This window comes from Trematomus bernacchii, unplaced genomic scaffold (genome assembly GCF_902827165.1).
Source record: "Trematomus bernacchii unplaced genomic scaffold, fTreBer1.1, whole genome shotgun sequence".
In the NCBI taxonomy this organism is placed as follows: Eukaryota; Metazoa; Chordata; class Actinopteri; order Perciformes; family Nototheniidae; genus Trematomus; species Trematomus bernacchii.
Window position 1 is genome coordinate 12,070,079 of NW_022987973.1, and position 18,883 is coordinate 12,088,961.

At 39.9% G+C, this 18,883-nt stretch overlaps 2 protein-coding genes across 3 annotated transcripts; one reads left to right on the forward strand and one right to left on the reverse strand.

The window, feature by feature from the left end:
- Positions 1-527: 527 nt before the first annotated feature.
- lamp1a (lysosomal associated membrane protein 1a) lies at positions 528-8,818 on the forward strand. 2 transcript variants are annotated; one of them, XM_034116431.1, is made up of 9 exons: positions 528-910; positions 4,967-5,073; positions 5,170-5,389; positions 5,660-5,821; positions 5,906-6,123; positions 6,640-6,765; positions 6,870-6,936; positions 7,024-7,184; positions 7,792-8,818. In XM_034116431.1, exons 1-9 carry the CDS (start codon positions 856-858, stop codon positions 7,936-7,938), a joined length of 1,263 nt encoding a protein of 420 aa, XP_033972322.1. In that variant the 5' UTR covers positions 528-855; the 3' UTR covers positions 7,939-8,818. The 2 variants fall into 2 exon arrangements, with proteins under 2 accessions (XP_033972322.1, XP_033972321.1); XM_034116430.1 differs by having other exon boundaries at positions 531-910; positions 7,024-7,192; positions 7,799-8,818.
- Positions 8,819-9,009: 191 nt separating this feature from the next.
- grtp1a (growth hormone regulated TBC protein 1a) lies at positions 9,010-17,608 on the reverse strand. Its single transcript, XM_034116432.1, has 9 exons — positions 17,474-17,608; positions 16,911-17,072; positions 15,158-15,309; positions 14,915-15,073; positions 13,387-13,511; positions 12,782-12,878; positions 12,333-12,505; positions 10,730-10,915; positions 9,010-10,089 (listed from the first exon to the last, which is right to left on the reverse strand). The coding sequence occupies exons 2-9, from the start codon at positions 16,979-16,981 to the stop codon at positions 9,997-9,999; spliced, it is 1,056 nt and encodes a 351-aa protein (XP_033972323.1). The 5' UTR covers positions 16,982-17,072; positions 17,474-17,608; the 3' UTR covers positions 9,010-9,996.
- Positions 17,609-18,883: the final 1,275 nt, after the last annotated feature.

Here is an 18,883-nt window from a genome sequence, read left to right on the forward strand (position 1 = left end):
TATAGCTAATATTTTACATGGCATGCTAAAGTGTACTTTCCCATTTCCATACCTTTAACCAGGCAGCTATTGCATTAACAATGTTATGCTTTGGTATGCGTTTGTTTGAAAAGTGTCAGAAAGAGAAGGCAAACAAACCAAAGTAAAATGTTGAAATTGTTTTGGTGTTTCCCTCCTCCCTCATTATTACATTTTTAATTATTTGTAGCCTTGGCACATGTAGCTTGTGTGAGTTCCCGGAAGGAGAAGTGTAATATTATTCCTGGAAGTGCACTATTTGTCTCATTATGTTTCTCTTTACACCCACTCGTCATTATGTACAGTTATGTAACTTCTTAATAAGTCATGTTTATCAGCAAACATTTTCAAACGCAGTTACATAGTAAACAATGCATTACACTGTTACTCTGTGGACTACATTTGTGACATTCATGTAAATGGAGCCGAAGACAGTTTATTAGGACTGCCTTTGATAGAGCTCGTGAAAGAAAGAGGAGAGGGGGGGGGCTCACGTGACTGGGTGGGTGGCGCTTACTGCTACCAGTTCACATGACGAGACATGGTTTATTCAGTCTGTGTGGCTGTATGACCGACAGCTAAACGCGTTTACCGAGAGAATACCAGCAGGACGTGCTTTAGGATTACTAAACAACTGGTTCCTGCATCTTTGGACAGCAGATACACGCAAACAACAACAACAGTGACGCCTCGCTTTAAGCTAACGCTCCGTCAAGTCAAGTGCAGTACGTTGCGTAGACCCACCTGCGCCCGCAGCGCCGACACAACACCACCTTTGTGGGCTCGACGCCATCTATTAGCCAGGAAAGAAAGAGAGGAGAACTGTGACCGGAAAATATGAAAGTCTATTACTCTTCCGCCGCGCTTATCATCGCCTGGCTTGCGGTTTTAGGTGAGTTGTATAGGTCACAAAACATAACATAACCTTGGTCTGTTGTGGTGTCCGTTAGTGACAACATGAAGCTCAATGCTAAACGTTCCATCTGTCGATTAATCGAATGGATGGAAACTTTTGTATCGATTGATCAAATTCTAGTTACAACTTCTCAACATGGGACCCCTCCCCCTTGTCTTTCATTATAACACATGTAAGTGTGAACTGATGGTCAGACACAGTGGTGGAAGAAATATCCAGATGCATTTGAGTAAAAGTACCAATACATTATTGTCAAAATACTTCCTGCATTCCTGTCCTGCATTCAAATGCTTACTTAAGTAATAGTGCAAAAGTATTATCCGAAAAATGTACTTAAAGTATAAACATTAACAGTTATCATTGTGCAGAAAAATGTGTGTATAATATAAAACATTTTTGAATAATTTGACTCTTTTGTGACTTAAAAATACCAAAACTATTTGAAGATGTCACTTTGGACAATTCTTTCGATATTTGATAAATTAGTTGACAATTGACAAAATAAACTATCTTGACGAAATTCAGAAGAATGATGATTGACAATGTAATTAAATAGAAAAATGATCCTCAGTATGTTGTAGTAGCAACAGGTATAGCTAGTAATATGTGTATAATATATAAGGTTGGCTAGTAATGAGGCAAGGAAAAAAGTCTTGAACTACCAGCATTGGATGTAGAAATGTTCTATATTCATTCATGGCTTGACTTCATTATATAATAACTGAATAATATAATAAGGGACCTCATAGTGTCGGCAAGTAACCAGTTAAAAAAGACACAGGCAAAAACTGATTGATGGATCCACTGCCCTTTACATTTTCATGTAGCTCCCTGTTGTAAAATAATCCAAAGGTCATCTTTCCGCATGTAGCAATGGCAAAACAGTCCCCGGACTTATTTCACTCGATTCTGATATATCAGCCAGGTTTTGTTAATGTTGTGGACCAGCAGGCTGGCCTCTTTGTTGTGCCATTTGAGAGCTTCACATGACCGCTATATGGCTTTGTGTTGCACACACAGCCCAGCAGAGGCCTACTGACAGTGTTGGTTTATGACCTTTTAATTGGCCTGACACACACACACACACACACACACACACACACACACACACACACACACACACACACACACACACACACACACACAAACACAATGCTGACACATGAAAACAGGCCAGTGAAGTTGTTGAGTAGTTGCAGTATTGAGTATTGTAATACTCAAAAACTGACCATTGGATAACTGTAGTTGGGCATTCCGTTTAGATTTTTCCACAGCCCCTGGTGACCTTAGAGTTCAGTCCTCCTGACGCAGCATTTCTTCGATACAAGCAGCAGAGTGAAGTCACTTTCTGTTTTGTTATCCTCTCCACGCCGACTGTCTATTGCTGCTCTCTGCAGCTTGATACTTTGAACACGCAGCCGCTCTCACCTCAAGATCAGATTGCAGTGTTGTGTAAACCCATTGCTGTGTGTTTACAGGGTGAACAGAGGGGTGACATCGGGGTCAAGTTTCAGCAAAGTAGCAGCAGAGGGAGTGTGTGATTTACAGAAAACCACACAGGACTGAAGCACAGGCTTTTACCATAGTGATCAATACATTTGGAAAAGCTCATGTTAAAAGGAAGTGAGGGAAAGGATATGAGATAAATAAAATGTGTAAAAAATAGATCTCAGTCAGTCCGCTCAGTAATAAGTGAGTAGTGAGATAGATTTATTGAACTTATGGCCTACAAGACATATTCCAATAGATCTATCTCCTGTAGGCCTGTCACGATAATTTTTTAAATTATAGATACAATTGTTAATGTTTACTGAGTGCAATTTTTGTAGATTAAGCCAGAGGATCCATTTTATTTATTGTTCTGGTTGTCTGGTTTTACCCTTTTTTTTCTTCTCAATTTATAAAAAAATAAATTGTTATTCAATAAAAATAAATTCACTTTGAAAGGCTATTCATGCAATATAATACTATTATATTATCATTACATCAGTGGCATACAATTACAAAAATATTGTTCAGCACAATTACTAAAATAAAAGAACATGCGCTGTTCAAAAGTGAACCACAAGCAGTCATACATCAGCCACAAACTGCCTTCACTTCTCGCTAGACATTCTGGGAAGTCTGAAAATTGGGAAACTAGTGTATTGTGTTGTAACAACATGTTTGAGAATCCCAGCCACCATCACACACCCATTAACACGTAACAGTGAGTTGGCCGATTCCAAAGCCTGACGGCAATAAAATGAATCAGGTTAAGTAAAAATGTTGAAAGTAGATATGTTTGTGTGGTGTGTGTTTTTATGTGGTGTGTGTGTGTGTGTTTTTATGTGGTGTGTGTGTGTGTGTTTTGTGTGTGTGGTGGTGTGTGGTGTGTGTGTGTGTGTGTGTAGTGTGTGTAGTGTGTATGAGTGTGTGTGTGTGTAGTGTGTGGGTGTGTGTGTGTGTGTGTGTGTGTGTTGTGTGTAGTGTGTGAGTGTGTGTAGTGTGTGTGTGTGTGTGTGTGTGTGCTGGTGTGTGTGTGTGTGTATATCTCTTCTATTATATCATCTCTCTCTCTATCTAGAGATATATATACGTCTCTATCTCTCTCTCTCGATTCTATATATCTGCTATAGATAGATCTGATCTGATATATATAGATCTTATCTATATCTAGATCTAGCTATATCTTATACTCTCTCTATCTCTTATCTCTCTCTCTCTCTCTCTCTCTCTCTCTCTCTCGCTCTCTCTCTCTCTCTCTCATGTTACTTGTCTGCTGACCTCTGATGGTGTCTGTGGGAACTACCATGTAACACTGGTTATGTTGTAATAATCGTCATTGCCATCATTTGTACTTATTCTTTAGCCTTAATCCAACCAGGCAAGTCAAATATAAATCCAGATAATAAATACAATTCAGGTCACATTGTGGATTAATAATTTGTGGTTTGCAAAATAAAAAATCTATACATATTGTTTATCATTGTGGCATGTTTGTAGTTTAACGAAAATCTGACACTCGAGTCGTATCACTAAGTTGTATATTTCTCCAGAATAAAGTAGAAAGACAGCTGAAAATAAGTATTTTCTTTAGTATGTAGAATACACATTCCATGGTTACATCCAGATGTGCCGTACCACTGGGTCGAGGGCAAAGCGACCCATATTTCCAATGTTATAGCCCAAGAGATGCACAAGCGTTCGGTAATCAAGCCTATTATTGACCTTTTGACATTTGTCAAAGTGTTTGTGTTTGTTCTGTTGCTCTTAATTGGGGGTAGCATTGAGAAATGCTACCCCCAATTAAGAGGATTTTGTCTGTTTTTGTCTACTGTTTAAGACAGGGGTGTCAAACTCAAATACACAGTGGGCCAAAATTAAAAAATGGGTACTAGTCGAGGGCCGGACTGGTTCAATGTTTATTGCAAAACTTATTGAAATGAACTTATTGCACATATTAAACCTGGAACTAACAAAGCTTAAATTATTGCCTAAACAACATTAAACATTAAATAATCAGTTGCATTCATTTCTTATGGCTCTATCTGCAGCTTTTACGGAGTCATTTCTTATGATTACATTTCTCCACAGGCCAACAACAGCTTCAAAAAAGCAATTTCCCTCAAAGAACAAACCAAACATGCCCTGTTGTCGCAAGAAAAAAAGTACAGAAGGAAACATTGAAACTCAGTTTGCTACTCCGTGATGCTAGTTCAAGCCAGATACTTGGCATCTCATCTTGGGTGCAAGTTCATCAATGTTTGGGGTCAGGCTCTGAGCTGAGGAGACCCTCAGGATTGAGTGAAGGTGTGCGTGCAATATACCGGCGGGCCAGATCTAATAGTAATTCAAAATTATCCTGCGGGCTGAAATTAAATCCACCAAGGGCCTGATTTGGCCCCCGGGCCTTGAGTTTGACACATGTGGTTTAAGACATTGAAGACTCGTGTCCTTATGCATTTTTACGAAAACATGCCCAGGTATGAATTAAACTGTGTCTTCTGTATGCCTAATCGTTACTGTTGGCCTCCCTGTTCTCCTCCAAAGGTTGCATTCAGGCTGTTACCCTTGAAGTGAAGGAAGGGAACTCCACCTGCATTAAGGCTGAGCTCTCTGCATCCTTCTCCGTCACATACAACACCTCCAGCAGCACAGTACGTACAGTGAACACAGTATAATCATTTCCCAAAGCTTTAATATTGATTACCTTGATATGTATCTGATTGTAAACTTGGGTTCTCTTTCCTCAGAGAACCTTGCAGTTCCCTCTTCCCGACTCTACCACGGTGGATACAGCCAGCAGCTCCTGTGGCACAGAGGAAAGCTCCCCGTGGCTGGTGGCCGTGTTCGGGCCCGGCCACGCGCTCGGGCTGAGCTTTTCGACCAATGGGAGCCTGTACAGTGTGGCTAACCTGACGCTGCAGTACAACCTCAGCGACACTTCTACCTTTCCTGATGCCAACAGCTCAGGTGAGAAAAACATGTCAACAAAATGTCCAGCGCAGTGCAGTTTGTGTGGTGTGGTAAAATGTACGCGATCCTTGTATTGACAATAAAATTCACACCATATTTTAATATATGAAGTAAGTGAAGAAAATGAGTAAAAGAGTGTGCTTATATTTTCTGCAACTAGCAAGTTTATACACATTGTAAAGCTCCTAGTGAATTTACATTAAAACAACATATGCAGTTATACCCCTCAGGCACCATATTGATTTTTTATGTTTGATTTTGTCCCAGGTGTAATCACTGTGGTGTCAGCTTCAGTTGGGATCTCGGCGACGCTCAACACCACCTACCACTGTGTGAGCCCCTCCACTTTTGCATTAGGTGGAGCGACTGTCACTTTCTCTGACATGAGGCTGGAGGCGTACATGCCAGGAAACGAGCTGAGTCCAACAGGTACCACTGGGAGGGATTGTGGGTTATTCTGACCTGCTTCTTGATGGTGGATTACACATTTCTTTATAATTTGTTTCGTCACAGAAAGCATATGCATGGCAGATCCGACCAGCACTACAGCTCCACCTACCACTGCCGGAACAACAACAACCGCAGCTCCAGCCCCCACCCCCATCCCCACCCCCCCAGGAACACCTGAGCGAGGCACCTACTCTGTGAACAACGGCAACGGCACTCTGTGTCTCATGGCCCAAATGGGACTGCAGCTCAACTTCACCTATTTCTCTCGTTCTCAGAATAAGGTAACAGTTAGCTTCACAAGCAACACAATAAACATGTTGTCTGGGGCGAGTTGATGAAGAATGGCCGCTGAGAGCACAATGGAGTGCGCATCATTCGCACCTGTCAGTTTTAGCCAGAGAGCCACTTCCATCTAAAGCTCCTGAATGCAATGAAGTGATAGAAAAGGGGGAAATAATGTTAGCCCAGGATTGAGAACGGATTACTGGTTATTACATCCTTAATGGTGTATCTCCCCTATTATATATTTTGATAAGAACAACATTTAACTTCCATGTATGCCGAGTGCGTACTTTTGTAGAGACAGCAACAAATCTAGCACTTTAACTGCATCGAGTATGAAGTGCTGATTTTTGTGAATTAAGGGCTTGGCAGCGCTGTTAGGGGTGCAATCGATGTTTAGTTTTAGTGCACATCATTTGGTTTTATTTGCAAAGGTTTAGAAACCTCCCCCCCTTCAGTCTATTATGTATAATAACCTTCAAGTAAACTAAATGTATCTTTGTCTACTTTTCCAGACTGTCCAGGAATTATTAAACCTGACTCCCAATCTGACAACTTCATCAGGCTCATGTGAAGCCAGCAGTGCTTCCTTGGTTTTGACACAGGGGCAAATCACCACGCTCAACTTCACCTTTACTCTGGTAAGATCTTCCTGCGCCTGTTGTGCACGTTGCTCTATAGTCAATGTGTTTTCATTTAAGTGTGTGTGGATACACATTTTCTTTAATTCAAATTGCTTCCTCAGAACTCCACAAGCAAAAAGTACCACCTGAGTGGAATAACCCTGCTGGCTGACATGGCTGATGCCACTGGTACGTCATTTGTCAGAGGCAACATGACTTTTTGTCTTGGCTCTGATTAGCTTAATTCAACTATGACTGATCTTTCCCTCTCCACAGCTCTCATCTCTGCCAGTAACAGCAGTCTGGACTACCTGCGCAGCACCCTGGGACGCTCCTACATGTGCAACGCAGAGCAGACTCTGGCTGTGGTGCCAAGCTTTTCTCTCAACACATTCAGACTGCAGGTCCAGCCATTTCAAGTCACCACTGACCAGTTTTGATACAGGTACAAATACTTTGTGTAACCATCCCTGCTGAGGTGATGGCCTTGTTGTTTGTTAGGAGTAGGTTGCCCTCTGCAAAGTGCCATTTCACAGATGTACCGCAGACCACTGCAGTTAACATAGTCATGTTGGAAGAAGTACGCATATTTAACAGAAAACTCCTTTCTTACAGTGAGAATATAAGAGTTGGGTGAGAAGATTAAAACCACTTGTTATGTCTGTGAAAATACAAATAAATAAAGCATGTAACCACTTATAATCACAACTTTAGGGACAATTTAAGGTACTGACATTGAAGTAGTATTGTCATCTAACTCTTGGCAGGACAGTGAATTACCACATGCCACAAAATGTAAAGCTATTCTTCTAATCGTTTTTTTTGTTGCATTATGCTCATCCACACTGGTCGTTTTTCCAACTGGTGAAACAACCACTAAAAATCACAAAACCAGAACCATTTGAATATTGAGCAGGACTCAAGCACCCTCCCTCAATTCAAGTTGCATTTCATTTCAATATTTAAAAAAGGCACTAGAAGTGGTCAACCATAATAATATATAGATCCAAAATTCTGCAATGTGACACAAACTTGTCCTGTTTGTCTCCAGCGGAGGAGTGTCAGATGGACCAGGACCTGATGCTCATCCCCATCATCGTCGGAGCAGCTCTGGCCGGCCTGGTGCTGATCGTCCTCATCGCTTATCTAATAGGAAGGAAAAGGAGCCATGCTGGATACCAGACCATCTGAGTGGACCCCTTCATTTCACTTCAGCCTGACAGACTGGGGGGGGGGGGGTGGTGAACCAGCGTGTGAGAAAGAGCTAGTAATACACTGTGGACACGAGCATGACTGAATGAAAGCAGTTACTCTGGGGCGAGAGTGCATGTTTTTGCATATCCTATGTGACCTCTGGATATTTTTCTTTCACTTTCTCTGTGAGATGATGAGAAGCCAAAGGCCTGCTAGTTTTAGACAGTGTGCAACTTGATGAGAGTCTTCAGAGAATCACTGAGGGAGGCAGTTTGAATTCGCTGTGGCAAGTCCATTGTAAGCTGTTTTCTTTTGTTCCATTAAGTTCTAGGATTTGGTTGAATTGCTTGAACTGCTGTTTTTATCTGTCATTATTTATAAAACATCATGAAATACCCCATACAAATAAAGAGGAATTTGTGTGCAAGTAAAAACATTTTTAAAGTTAGGTGGAGTTACTCCTACATGCTTATTATTTGTAAAGCTTATGAGCTAAAGATAATCCTGTGCCAAGAAAAGGGAAAGCTCTTATTGTTTTCCAGCCATAATACTCCACAGTGAAGACTGTCCGCAAAGCGCACTGAGGCAGTTTCATTCTGATTATTAAACACAGCCGGGTTATTGTTATGTGCAGAGCTGCTTTGTGTGAACAATGTGTTGTGGTTCGACACAGTGTGACACTTTGCATTACTAAAATGTATTTAAAATCCCAAGTAATAAGGTGTATGGATTATTTTTCCATTCTTGCTTTCCCCGACTCTCTTGAAAGATGTGTTAATATAAATTGTGATTTGATCTTTTATTTTTATAGAAAATGGTTTTGATCTCGTTTTCTATTATGCATCCTACTGAAAGTTAATTAAAATCTTAAAACTCCGGCACTGATATATCTTTTTGAGTATGAAGTCATAAAGGAGTTTGCTCTGAGCTGTGTGTGGTATTTAACACCTAATACTCAGAGCTGGGATCAATGCAGGGTTATTTAGGAACAGTGAAACAACATTTGATATCACGTCTATAAAATGTTACGGTCAACAAAACCTAAACATAGAACCAATGACATTATAGTTTGAATTTCTTTTTTTTCTTTTGGTTTAATTCAGTTTTAGTAAGAGTGTCAGTTTTCCAACAAAGGTTCGGTTTGGTTAGAGCCAGGTTGAATGTCCCAGAAGCATGTGACATGATTAACATACCAACATATATATGGGTTAGAAAACTGTAGGAATGTTCATAATATTTAAATATTTTTGAAATAGGACAGTACACCTGAGAGGAATTGCTTGGTTAAATGACATTTGATCTATTACAATATAAATCATGGTTATGTCATTAAACTCTACAAAACTAGACAGCATCCACATCAGGGATTCATTGTGAAGCAATATCACCATCTCCTGGAATGTCAAGTGTGTTCATCTGTTGTGGTTCAATATCACAAATTGATTGAACTTGAACTGCTTATTTTCGTGTTAGTTTAGGATAATAACCCTGCACAGAACAAACAGGAAACCTCTTTGTGTGAAAAGAGCAGCTTTTTCTTAGTTACACTTCAATCTTTTCATTATAGTACACTTCAATTATGCTTACTATGACATTTGCTCAAATATTGAACACAGACAATAATGCATTATTCAGATTTTGAAATGTTTGAAAATCTGTTTCTGCATAACTCTCATTCAGTTACAGCATTCGATTGTCAGTCTTCATTTACCATCAATTTGAAATACAGTAGGCCGACACATTTATCTGACCCGGCTGCTAATCTTTTTTTTCTCTAGTGTCTCTGACTTTCTGGAGTAAAGTGCATCATTTAACAAAAGCAAGCAACTACAAGTTAATTCCCAATGGAATGCTCAGCTCATACATTGCTAAGAATATTCTCATTTCACAACATAATTACACTTGGGCTGTAGAATTGTCTTAAATATGACAAAACCTCAACAGCATGTGAGAGTCACTGTGACATTCATGTGTCAGTAAAAAAGAAGAAGGTGCAAACGAGCGCTCGGGGCTCATCCCGGTGGAATGTGTATTGAAATGGCGCAACAGGTTGGTTCAGTGTTCTTCTGCACTGATGCGAGATCGACAAGTCGCCCGCAGCTTACTCAAGGTTGCAATGGAGAGACTTCCTGGTTCAGTGAAGATTTTCTAGGAAAGACACAAGGATTATCGGATTAAAGGCAGCTGATAAGTAACAATGGACATCCGTTTGATATGGATTGGTCTTTCCTCCAGTGGATAACATTTTAAAGGTCCCCTATTATACTGTTTTTCATCAATATATTATAGTTCTCAGATATATACAAAACATGCGTCTGAAGTGTCATGATACCAAACAGATCATGACTTGTAGCATCCCATAAACCCCTCTGTTTCAAAAGTGCTGATTCTCTGTGTTACTTTAGATGAAAATAAGGAGCCACTCCCCACGCCCTTCTGCGAGATATTTGGTTAAAAAGAATGCAATGGTGCTCTCGGAGGAGATTCAGGTGATAAGGTGTGGGGGGGGGGGGTTACCTTGGTTGGTGATTGGCTAATGGTTACACAAGCCAAAAAAACATTATGACATCACAAAGTGGCCAAAGTCTGATCAGTTTATTTTCAGACAGGTTTTTATATAAATGGATCAGGACAGTAAGAGAGCAAATCTTTTTTTCCTGAAACTTTCAGAATCTCTTTACACAGAGGGGACACATGTTGATGTATAAAAGACATGAAAAAGTGGATTTTGCATAATAGGTGACCTTTAAATAAAAAGCAGTGATGTGATTCCTCCTTCCTTTTTTACCTGCATGAAAGTGTGACATTCTTCCACAAATGGTCCCTGGGTGATCTGCTTGAAGTTCTGGCAGACGTCCGGCAGGGACTGGGCCTGCTGCAGCAGAGCCTGCTGGTGCTGGATCAGAGTCAGGGCCACGCGGAACAGGATTTTAGAACCCTCGTAGAACAGGCAGTCCCAGATCCGCAGAACTGTCTGCAGAGAGACAACAAGAATGAAACTGGCTACCTCAGCATACAGCATTTTATATTAATTTACTTAGCATTAACTGAGTCCTCAAACAAGTACCTGGGCCATTAATGTATCTTATTTTGCAAACCAAAGGAAAATTGTGATTTAAATTCGCTGTCTTTCTAATGCACCAAATAAGAAAGCACTTTTCAGTGTAAAGATTAAGGGAAGTGAGGAATGTATTCTTTGTATTATCTTTACTCCAATTCTTCTTATTTTCCTTACATTGAACCTCCTTACCAGCTACCTTTAAACTATACATTTACAACCATGGCCTCTACTCCTTTCAAATGGAGCAGAGTATAACTTGGACACTGCCGGAGGAACCCTTAAATAAATCTAGGGGTGGGACATTAGTGAGGAATCCTTGTGGCTGCAGTATTTAGTGTCAGTGCAGTGTCTGTGTGGGGAGGGGGAATCTGGAGTGAATAATGTGAACATCTGCAAGTGTTACGCCCTCCTCCTGGAGCTCTGTGTATGTTATTTGGAAAACAGACATAACAGAGCACGCCCATCCCCAGACCAACAGAGGGAGTGAGCAACAGCAAGGACTGTTTACATGGTGAGCTGGCTATTGGAACAACAGGAGTTATATATTTATATTTATATCTGAATCCACTAAAAGCAGCTCTCGTATAAATCACATGAAGAGCTTTTATTGTTTGAGAAATGAGAAACAATTTATCAACCAAAATGTTAAGTTTATAACACCTTTGCTTTCTCATATACCGTATCTATCCCATAAAGTCCTACATCATGTCATCTGAACAGTGACTTTTGATCCACCCCACAAACATTATGGATTACATTAATGCACATCATGTGAACTTTTTTTTTTTCTTTCTTAATACTGTGAGCCATGTTCATGCTCAACTCTCTGACTGCATTTTGCACATTTTTGCACTCATGTCTGCGCAGCCCTAAACTTTAAAATATAATACACTGTAGTTTGCCATATATTGTCCTATTTTTAGTGTTTGAGTTTTTTAGCTTTTAAGGTTCTTTGTATAGTTCAATTAGAATTTGGTGTAAATACTTGTCTTTGTTATCCTTTTTGAATGTTAAATTGTTTCCTAAAAATACTTATTTTTTTACTATCCTTATATATTTATTTTTTTACCTATTATTTCAACATATTTTCTTAGAATGTTTATGTTCGCACCACCAGACACCAAAGAAAATTCCTTGTAAGTGTAAACGCACCAATAAACTTGATTCCGATGCAAATGACCAGAAAGTACGTCTGTCTTTCCACACTGTCGGTTATCAAGCTTTCCTAAAATGTTGAATTAATCAGGATACAATGTGCTGTATACATTGCGGTGGAAATGTCAAATCTTCCCTCGTGTCCGCACTATGAAACACACACAGAACCACTCACCTCTACTGGCAGGACGTCTATGTAAAGACAGATGAACCATCGGGACACCACGAGGCTCCACATGACGTTATGATCCATCATGGTCTGCCACACTCCGGGGATTTTAACTTTCACCAGTTCCCCCAACACTTCCTGGTCCGTTTTCAGCCCCATCATGGCGGGACTGTAGTAGTCTGAAACCACACACAGAAGCATCATTGTGAGTTACACATTGCTCTTCCAAACAAATTTGAATACATCAATGTAAACAACAGGATAAATGGAAAACAGTTTGAATTCATAGTGACATTTACTACTTTGAGTGAGTGCATGATACAAAGGAAGTGTACTGTAGGTCTTAAGCCTTGGCCAGATAAAGACCATGTGACCAACAGGATTATTCTTAGCTCAGAGAAAAGGGACAACTACAACATCTACACACACACACATACATCAAGACGCATACACACCTGGTAAGATTCTACCAAGCAGTGCATCCATCAGCCAGAAGGACTTCTCTTCATCTTTTGTAATGATAAGTAGATACCCTGCAACGAAGTTCATCCCCTGAAGGAAAAAAGAAAAAGACACAAACTCAGGTCATGGTCACATGAATCTTGAAATCCTGCCCTAGAGCTCTTTAATAAAGCATCCAGGAGAGAGAGCAGGAAGTGTACGCTGGCAATGAAACAAAGCGGCACCAAAACAAAAACATTCAATCCAGATCAGGCTTCCTGAGTTTGGTTACAGACGGATGTTTTCGAGTGATACTTCATAAGAAATGTAGACATCAACAAAGCCCTGCTGTCATTTGAATTGCAAAGCAAGCTGGACGCACTTTGGTGAATGAAATTTGCCATTCACATGGTAATTATTAACATAGGCAATACTGACACAAACAGCCTGCTCAAAAACAGACCTAAGCCTTCATTGAAAATGTTAGTCATACAGCACAATAAACAATAAAGAAACTATATGAAAAACTGCATAATTTGATATCAAAAGTGTAAGATGCTGTAAAAAAAATTATATTCATCAAAATACACTTAAGGCTGGATCTTTGCAGTGATATTACCTGACAGTAGCCCACATTTGGGTTGTGGTTGCCATAGGCCAACAGCACGTTATACAGAGATTTCTGCATACATGGGTTGGCTGTCTTGCGGAACGCCACGTTGTCTGGAAATGTTCTGTTCAAGTCTAAAAGGAAAAAAACACACCAAAGAAACAAGTATTCAGAGCTGCCGTGTGTTTGTGTGTTGATCGGTGCATAAGAGCATGTTGATTTAAAATAAAGAGCACAACAGTTTGCTTTATGCTATATACCCAGTTATAATAATAATAATAATAATAATAATAATAATAATAATAATACGTTAGGTTTCTAAAGCTCTTTCTAAGCACTCAAAGTCACTTTACAAGAATACAATTTTAAAAAACAACAAAGATGAAATTATGTGAATTAGAAACAGAACGGTATGCTGTTTTTTGACAATAAGTAAAACACTGCAGGTCATACAACGATACATTTTCATTTCCTCTTGTTTGTTGCGTTGTTTTGTTGGACACACACACACACACACACACAGTTGGCTCAAATATATTAACTGTATTTCCAGTGTTTACAGACTGAATACACAATAAATATTACATGGGGGGGCCCATGGCTAGTGCAAAGATTAATTTCTTGGAGACTCTTCAAATACATACGAGCACACATTCATGGTCTATTATTTTGAAACCAGGTCCTTACGGTTAAAGTGTTGTTTACCTTGTGATCTCAGAGAGAGGATAAAAAGATTGTGCTCAGGATAACTTTACACAGTCCTTGGTCATTTTATTATAACCCACTGAGCAGTGTTTAAGCATATAACTCAACTTCACACTTATTACTCAAGCTGGCTTTCCTGGACTCCTTTATCTCACATACTCATTAACACATTGCAGTTTTCTGTCTGTATGCCAAGTCAATATCTGACAGGAGGAAACATCAACATGGGAGCTGGTCTGGTTGTAGAACAGTCTCACTTACTCATAAAGCCACAAAGGGGATGCCAGAAAATACAAAGTGTCATGACTCTGAACACCAATCATCAGTGTAGCCGACTGTTGGCTGTGGCTCTGTAGTGTGTCTGCCACTGTGGGCTACAGTCAGCAATAACCAGCCAGCATTCAGCCACATCAGCACACTGACTCAATCACCCTCAGAGGGTTAGAAAGATTTCCCTGACTGGGGTTGTAAAATGTTGTTTTATTCATTTGGACCACATGATGAAAATGGCAATGCGAAGCAAAACTTTACAGGAAATATATTTCAGACTCAAATTGGGAAAGAAACACATTAGTTTCAGGTTTCTTTAAGGATGTTTGGGTGGTACAGATGCACTGATTAATATTTGTCTTGGCTGATTCTGATTTTCTTTCTTTATAAGAACTATAAGTGACATTCTTTGCCATGCGTTTCAATTTGACAGGCCAAAAATGAAATACAAGAGACTGATCAGTCACAGGGCATGGCCGAACAGTTCTGAAAGGCTGCCGATCGATTGATGCATCTCTACTGAATGCCGTGGGAGTGAATGAGAAACAGTTTGCAGTCTGACCTGTGCAGATGGTCTCCACCAGTTTGGGGTCGTGCTGGGCTCCGAGCAGGGACTGGTAGTATCCTGGGTTCTTCTCTAGCTGGTCCTGACCCCCGCTGGCGGCCATCCAGATCAGAGCCCGGTGCTCATTGGGAATCCCCTTGCGTACGTAGCGCTTCACTGAAGGAGAGGTTAGGTTTCGTTCAGTTTTATGTTGTGTGCTCAGTATGTGAAGATCCTGCCGTGTTCAATTTTAGCACTCACGTTTTACATTCTTCTGCACTCTTCTTTTCCCCTTTAGTAGTTTGGACCACTTGATGGTACGTCGGGTCAGCACCACTAGATACTCAGACATGAGCTCCTCATATGACTCGTAATCAAAGTCCTTAGAGCGCTGAAAGCCATACGGATCCACGCTGTGCCAAAAAGAGTTAGAAACTGTTTAATGAAACACTTCAAAAGGATGAATGATTCTTTGATTTAGTTTATCACAATCATCACCTGAATCACCAAGCATTCACATGAGAGCAGTGTCAGCTGTTTATGTGCTTTTCCTTGTAAACCATGATGTAATTGATTGAATTTAAAGAAAGACTGAAGACAAATAAACAACTTTGGCTGAACATAACATTTAATTTATAATGCAGTTCAAATATTGAACTTGGTATTATAAACATTTTGTAAAAAGTAATGTAAAAAAGCACTTGAAACAAACAGTTATTGTCATTAATTAGTATTCACATTAGCTACATCTACATCTGGTTCTAAATGAAAAAGTTGTGTATGTAGGTGGCTCAACCTAATGCCTTAGGTAACACCATAATCTTCCTGCAGCTTAACCCTTTTACAAGAGCAAAGTCATCCCTGTAGAATACATGCAGTTACTAGACCAGCAGTGTGGCAGGCTGCTACATCTGTTTTGAAAATATTTAACAGACTTAATCCCTTTACTACTGTATAGACTACACACAGCACAGGCTCTAACTAGTGTTGTTCTCCAAATACTGGGTGAAAAGGAAGGCATCATCATGCAAATGCTATGTTTTACATGACTTTGTTGTCAAAGCAGAAGCAAGGGCACACGTTATCAACCTGGAGTGTGTGAATGTGGCACCTGATTCCAGGTGTTAGTTTAGGTTATCACCGTTTGTGTGAACTGTGCAACAGCTCCCTTTAACAAAATAAGTCATTCAACATGTACTGCCATGAAGAGCGTGGATTTCAATCATCTACACAGAAAATAGATAATTAGCCTAAGTTTACTTGCAGACAGATTTAGTCAACTGCACTTTATCAAGGGCAAATCCACTCCAGTCCCATGTTCATTCAGTTGCCAATTTATTAGGTACAACTGTATACCTTTTTGAAGGTTATGTTCCGATTTAGAAAGGTGTTGATTGAACGTAATGTTCATTTTGGAGGCTGTAGTTTCTAATACTTAGACTACCCTCATTGATATAAATTGGGAACACCACTATTAACTGCAATAGAGCTACAAACTACAACCTCTATGATGACCATACCATTGAATCAACACCACTCTAAGACAGTTTAGTGAACATCATCTTCCTGAAGGTAGTTTTTTTTTATTTTAAATGTAAAGTTGTTTACAATGTTCCAATATGTCTGTTTAAATCAGATCATTACAACTGAGTTCACTTTTAAGGGAACTATACATATCTTTCTGTAAAGTGTATTTAGTACAACAATGTTTCAGTAGTCATACACATTGCATACTGAACTTTATGGGTTTAAAACTACAAACATGTGTTGAAAGCTGTTAAAATACCACAACCTGTAACCATTAAAGAGTAGCCGCTAGTTAACAACTCAAGTAACGTCAACGGTTTAAAGTAGTTTACGTCAGTTAGCTAACCTTACTGCTTCCAATTTGAACAAAATGAGAAATAAAACAATTGGCTGTTTCTGAGTTGACTTTTCAGTTCAGTTACTGGCCTCCAGATATCGATCAAACATGTTTTTAAAGGTTTTATTAGGCTGAGAGAGCCCTGGTTACCTGTCCACCCTGTCTCTGGCGCTACCGTCCGGGGAGCGGGTCCTCTGGGCTGGCTTGCTCTTCTTCTCCATTGCCTCTTCTTCTCCGGTGATATCCTGACAATCTGTGCTAGAGTCTCACCATGAATCCACCGTTGTTGGTTTCCCCCAAGATATGTCAAAACAACAATGATAAACTTCACATTAACGTCGGAGTCACGGTTGGTTTAAGTTAAAGTTCGCTTTTAACTTTTCTCCATGTTTGCGTGCGGAAAGACGGGGACGAGATCGCTGCCTTTTTTCCTGCAATTTTCCATGCTATTCCCGAAACGGGAAAGACGGGAAAAACATTCTTTAGCGATTCCTTGAGCAAAGTACTCGTATTATTCAATTCGTCAAATGTTGTTTTAATGATCCGCCGATGTCTTAGCCGTGTGTAGAGAGTAGAGTTGAGTTTTATCGCCATCCGCATGCACCTGCTGCTGCTCGGAGTGCAACTAACCGGCCTGAAGCTCCGATAACCACTACATTAATGCAACCACATGATACAAGTCACTTCTACTCTCGTTGTCCGAACTAACTTACTACTTCCATGGAAGATTTCGGACTCGTGACGTAATGGCCCCAGGACGCCACACGTCAATCAGACCTAATGCTGCTTTCGAGTGATTCCCGGAATATCCCACTTCAGTGCTGTCCTCAAGGGAAGGCAAGATGCTGTCCTGATTCTGTGGTGCATTCACGGCACTTTGGTTGGAAAAAGAAGTGCATCTGAGAAGAGTGTATGGATAGACCGAGTTACCCAAATTCTTGAAGCGTTCCTCATTTTGCCAATATGTTTGCCTATCACCAACATGTTATATGAAGATTCTGTTAATGTAGCCTTAACTTGTATAGCCTACTTGTCAACTTCTATGATCGCATCTATGTTTTAATGGTATTTATTGTATTATTTTTACTTATATTGATCTAGGCCAATGTGTCTGAAATATAGTTATATTCAAAACTGTTGTTATGCATCTGATCTTAATGTTTTTGCTCCTATGCTTAACTCAACATGTAGATTAGCAGTTACATAACTGGTGGTTACTTCGACGAGGTACGTGTTGTGTGTCCGACGACACATAAAGGCAGCAAACATGCTAAGTAGCCGCGCCCTTCGCAGCGCAGCCACGTAGCAGCACCTGCATGCAGCCACCTGCTCACCTGAGCTGTTGCTACAGTCAGTCAAATATACCTGACTCAAACATATCTGCTGCCTGGGTGATTCCTTTTATATACACAGTCTTTAGGTGATTCAGAGATTTTGCAAATATGACAAGCTAAACAAAATCAAATCAAATCAAATCAAGTTTTATTTATAAAGCACATTTAAAAGCGATTTTTGGTCGAGCCAAAGTGCTGTACATGTAATAAAAACACATTACTACAATCACAATAAAAGACAATAAATTACAACAGATATATATAAAAAATAAAACACAAGGAAAAGTCAGGAGTCGTACTCCGCTCTGGCCCTGGGTTTATGAAAATAAATGAATTCAAACATATTCCACCCATCTGTCAAATGTGTCTCTGTCTGGTCTGGCATCAGCACATCACAGAGGGGAACATCTTACTCATAATGGAAAAGGTGACAGCAATTGAAAATGACGCAAACGTTACTTAATGAAATCACCAGATTGATTCCAATTTGATTATGTGCTAATGAGAGAATCTGGAGCAGAGTTTATTGTGTCTCCAAGCTGTCATCCACTTCCAGGCAGGACTGCAGTAAAATGACAGCCTACTAAGGGTTGTTCTGTTTACGTATTGCTGTATTTTAACAGTTTCCTGTAGTTTCCTATTTAGAGGGGGGAAAGGGGGAAACCACGTGGTGAAATAAATGTTATTAGTGTGTTAATTTGTACTCAAATTAGTTTAAGTAAGGAACATTTTTAAATAGGATGTATGTTTCATGTGGCACTAATATGTTCTTTTTGTATTCATTTCCAT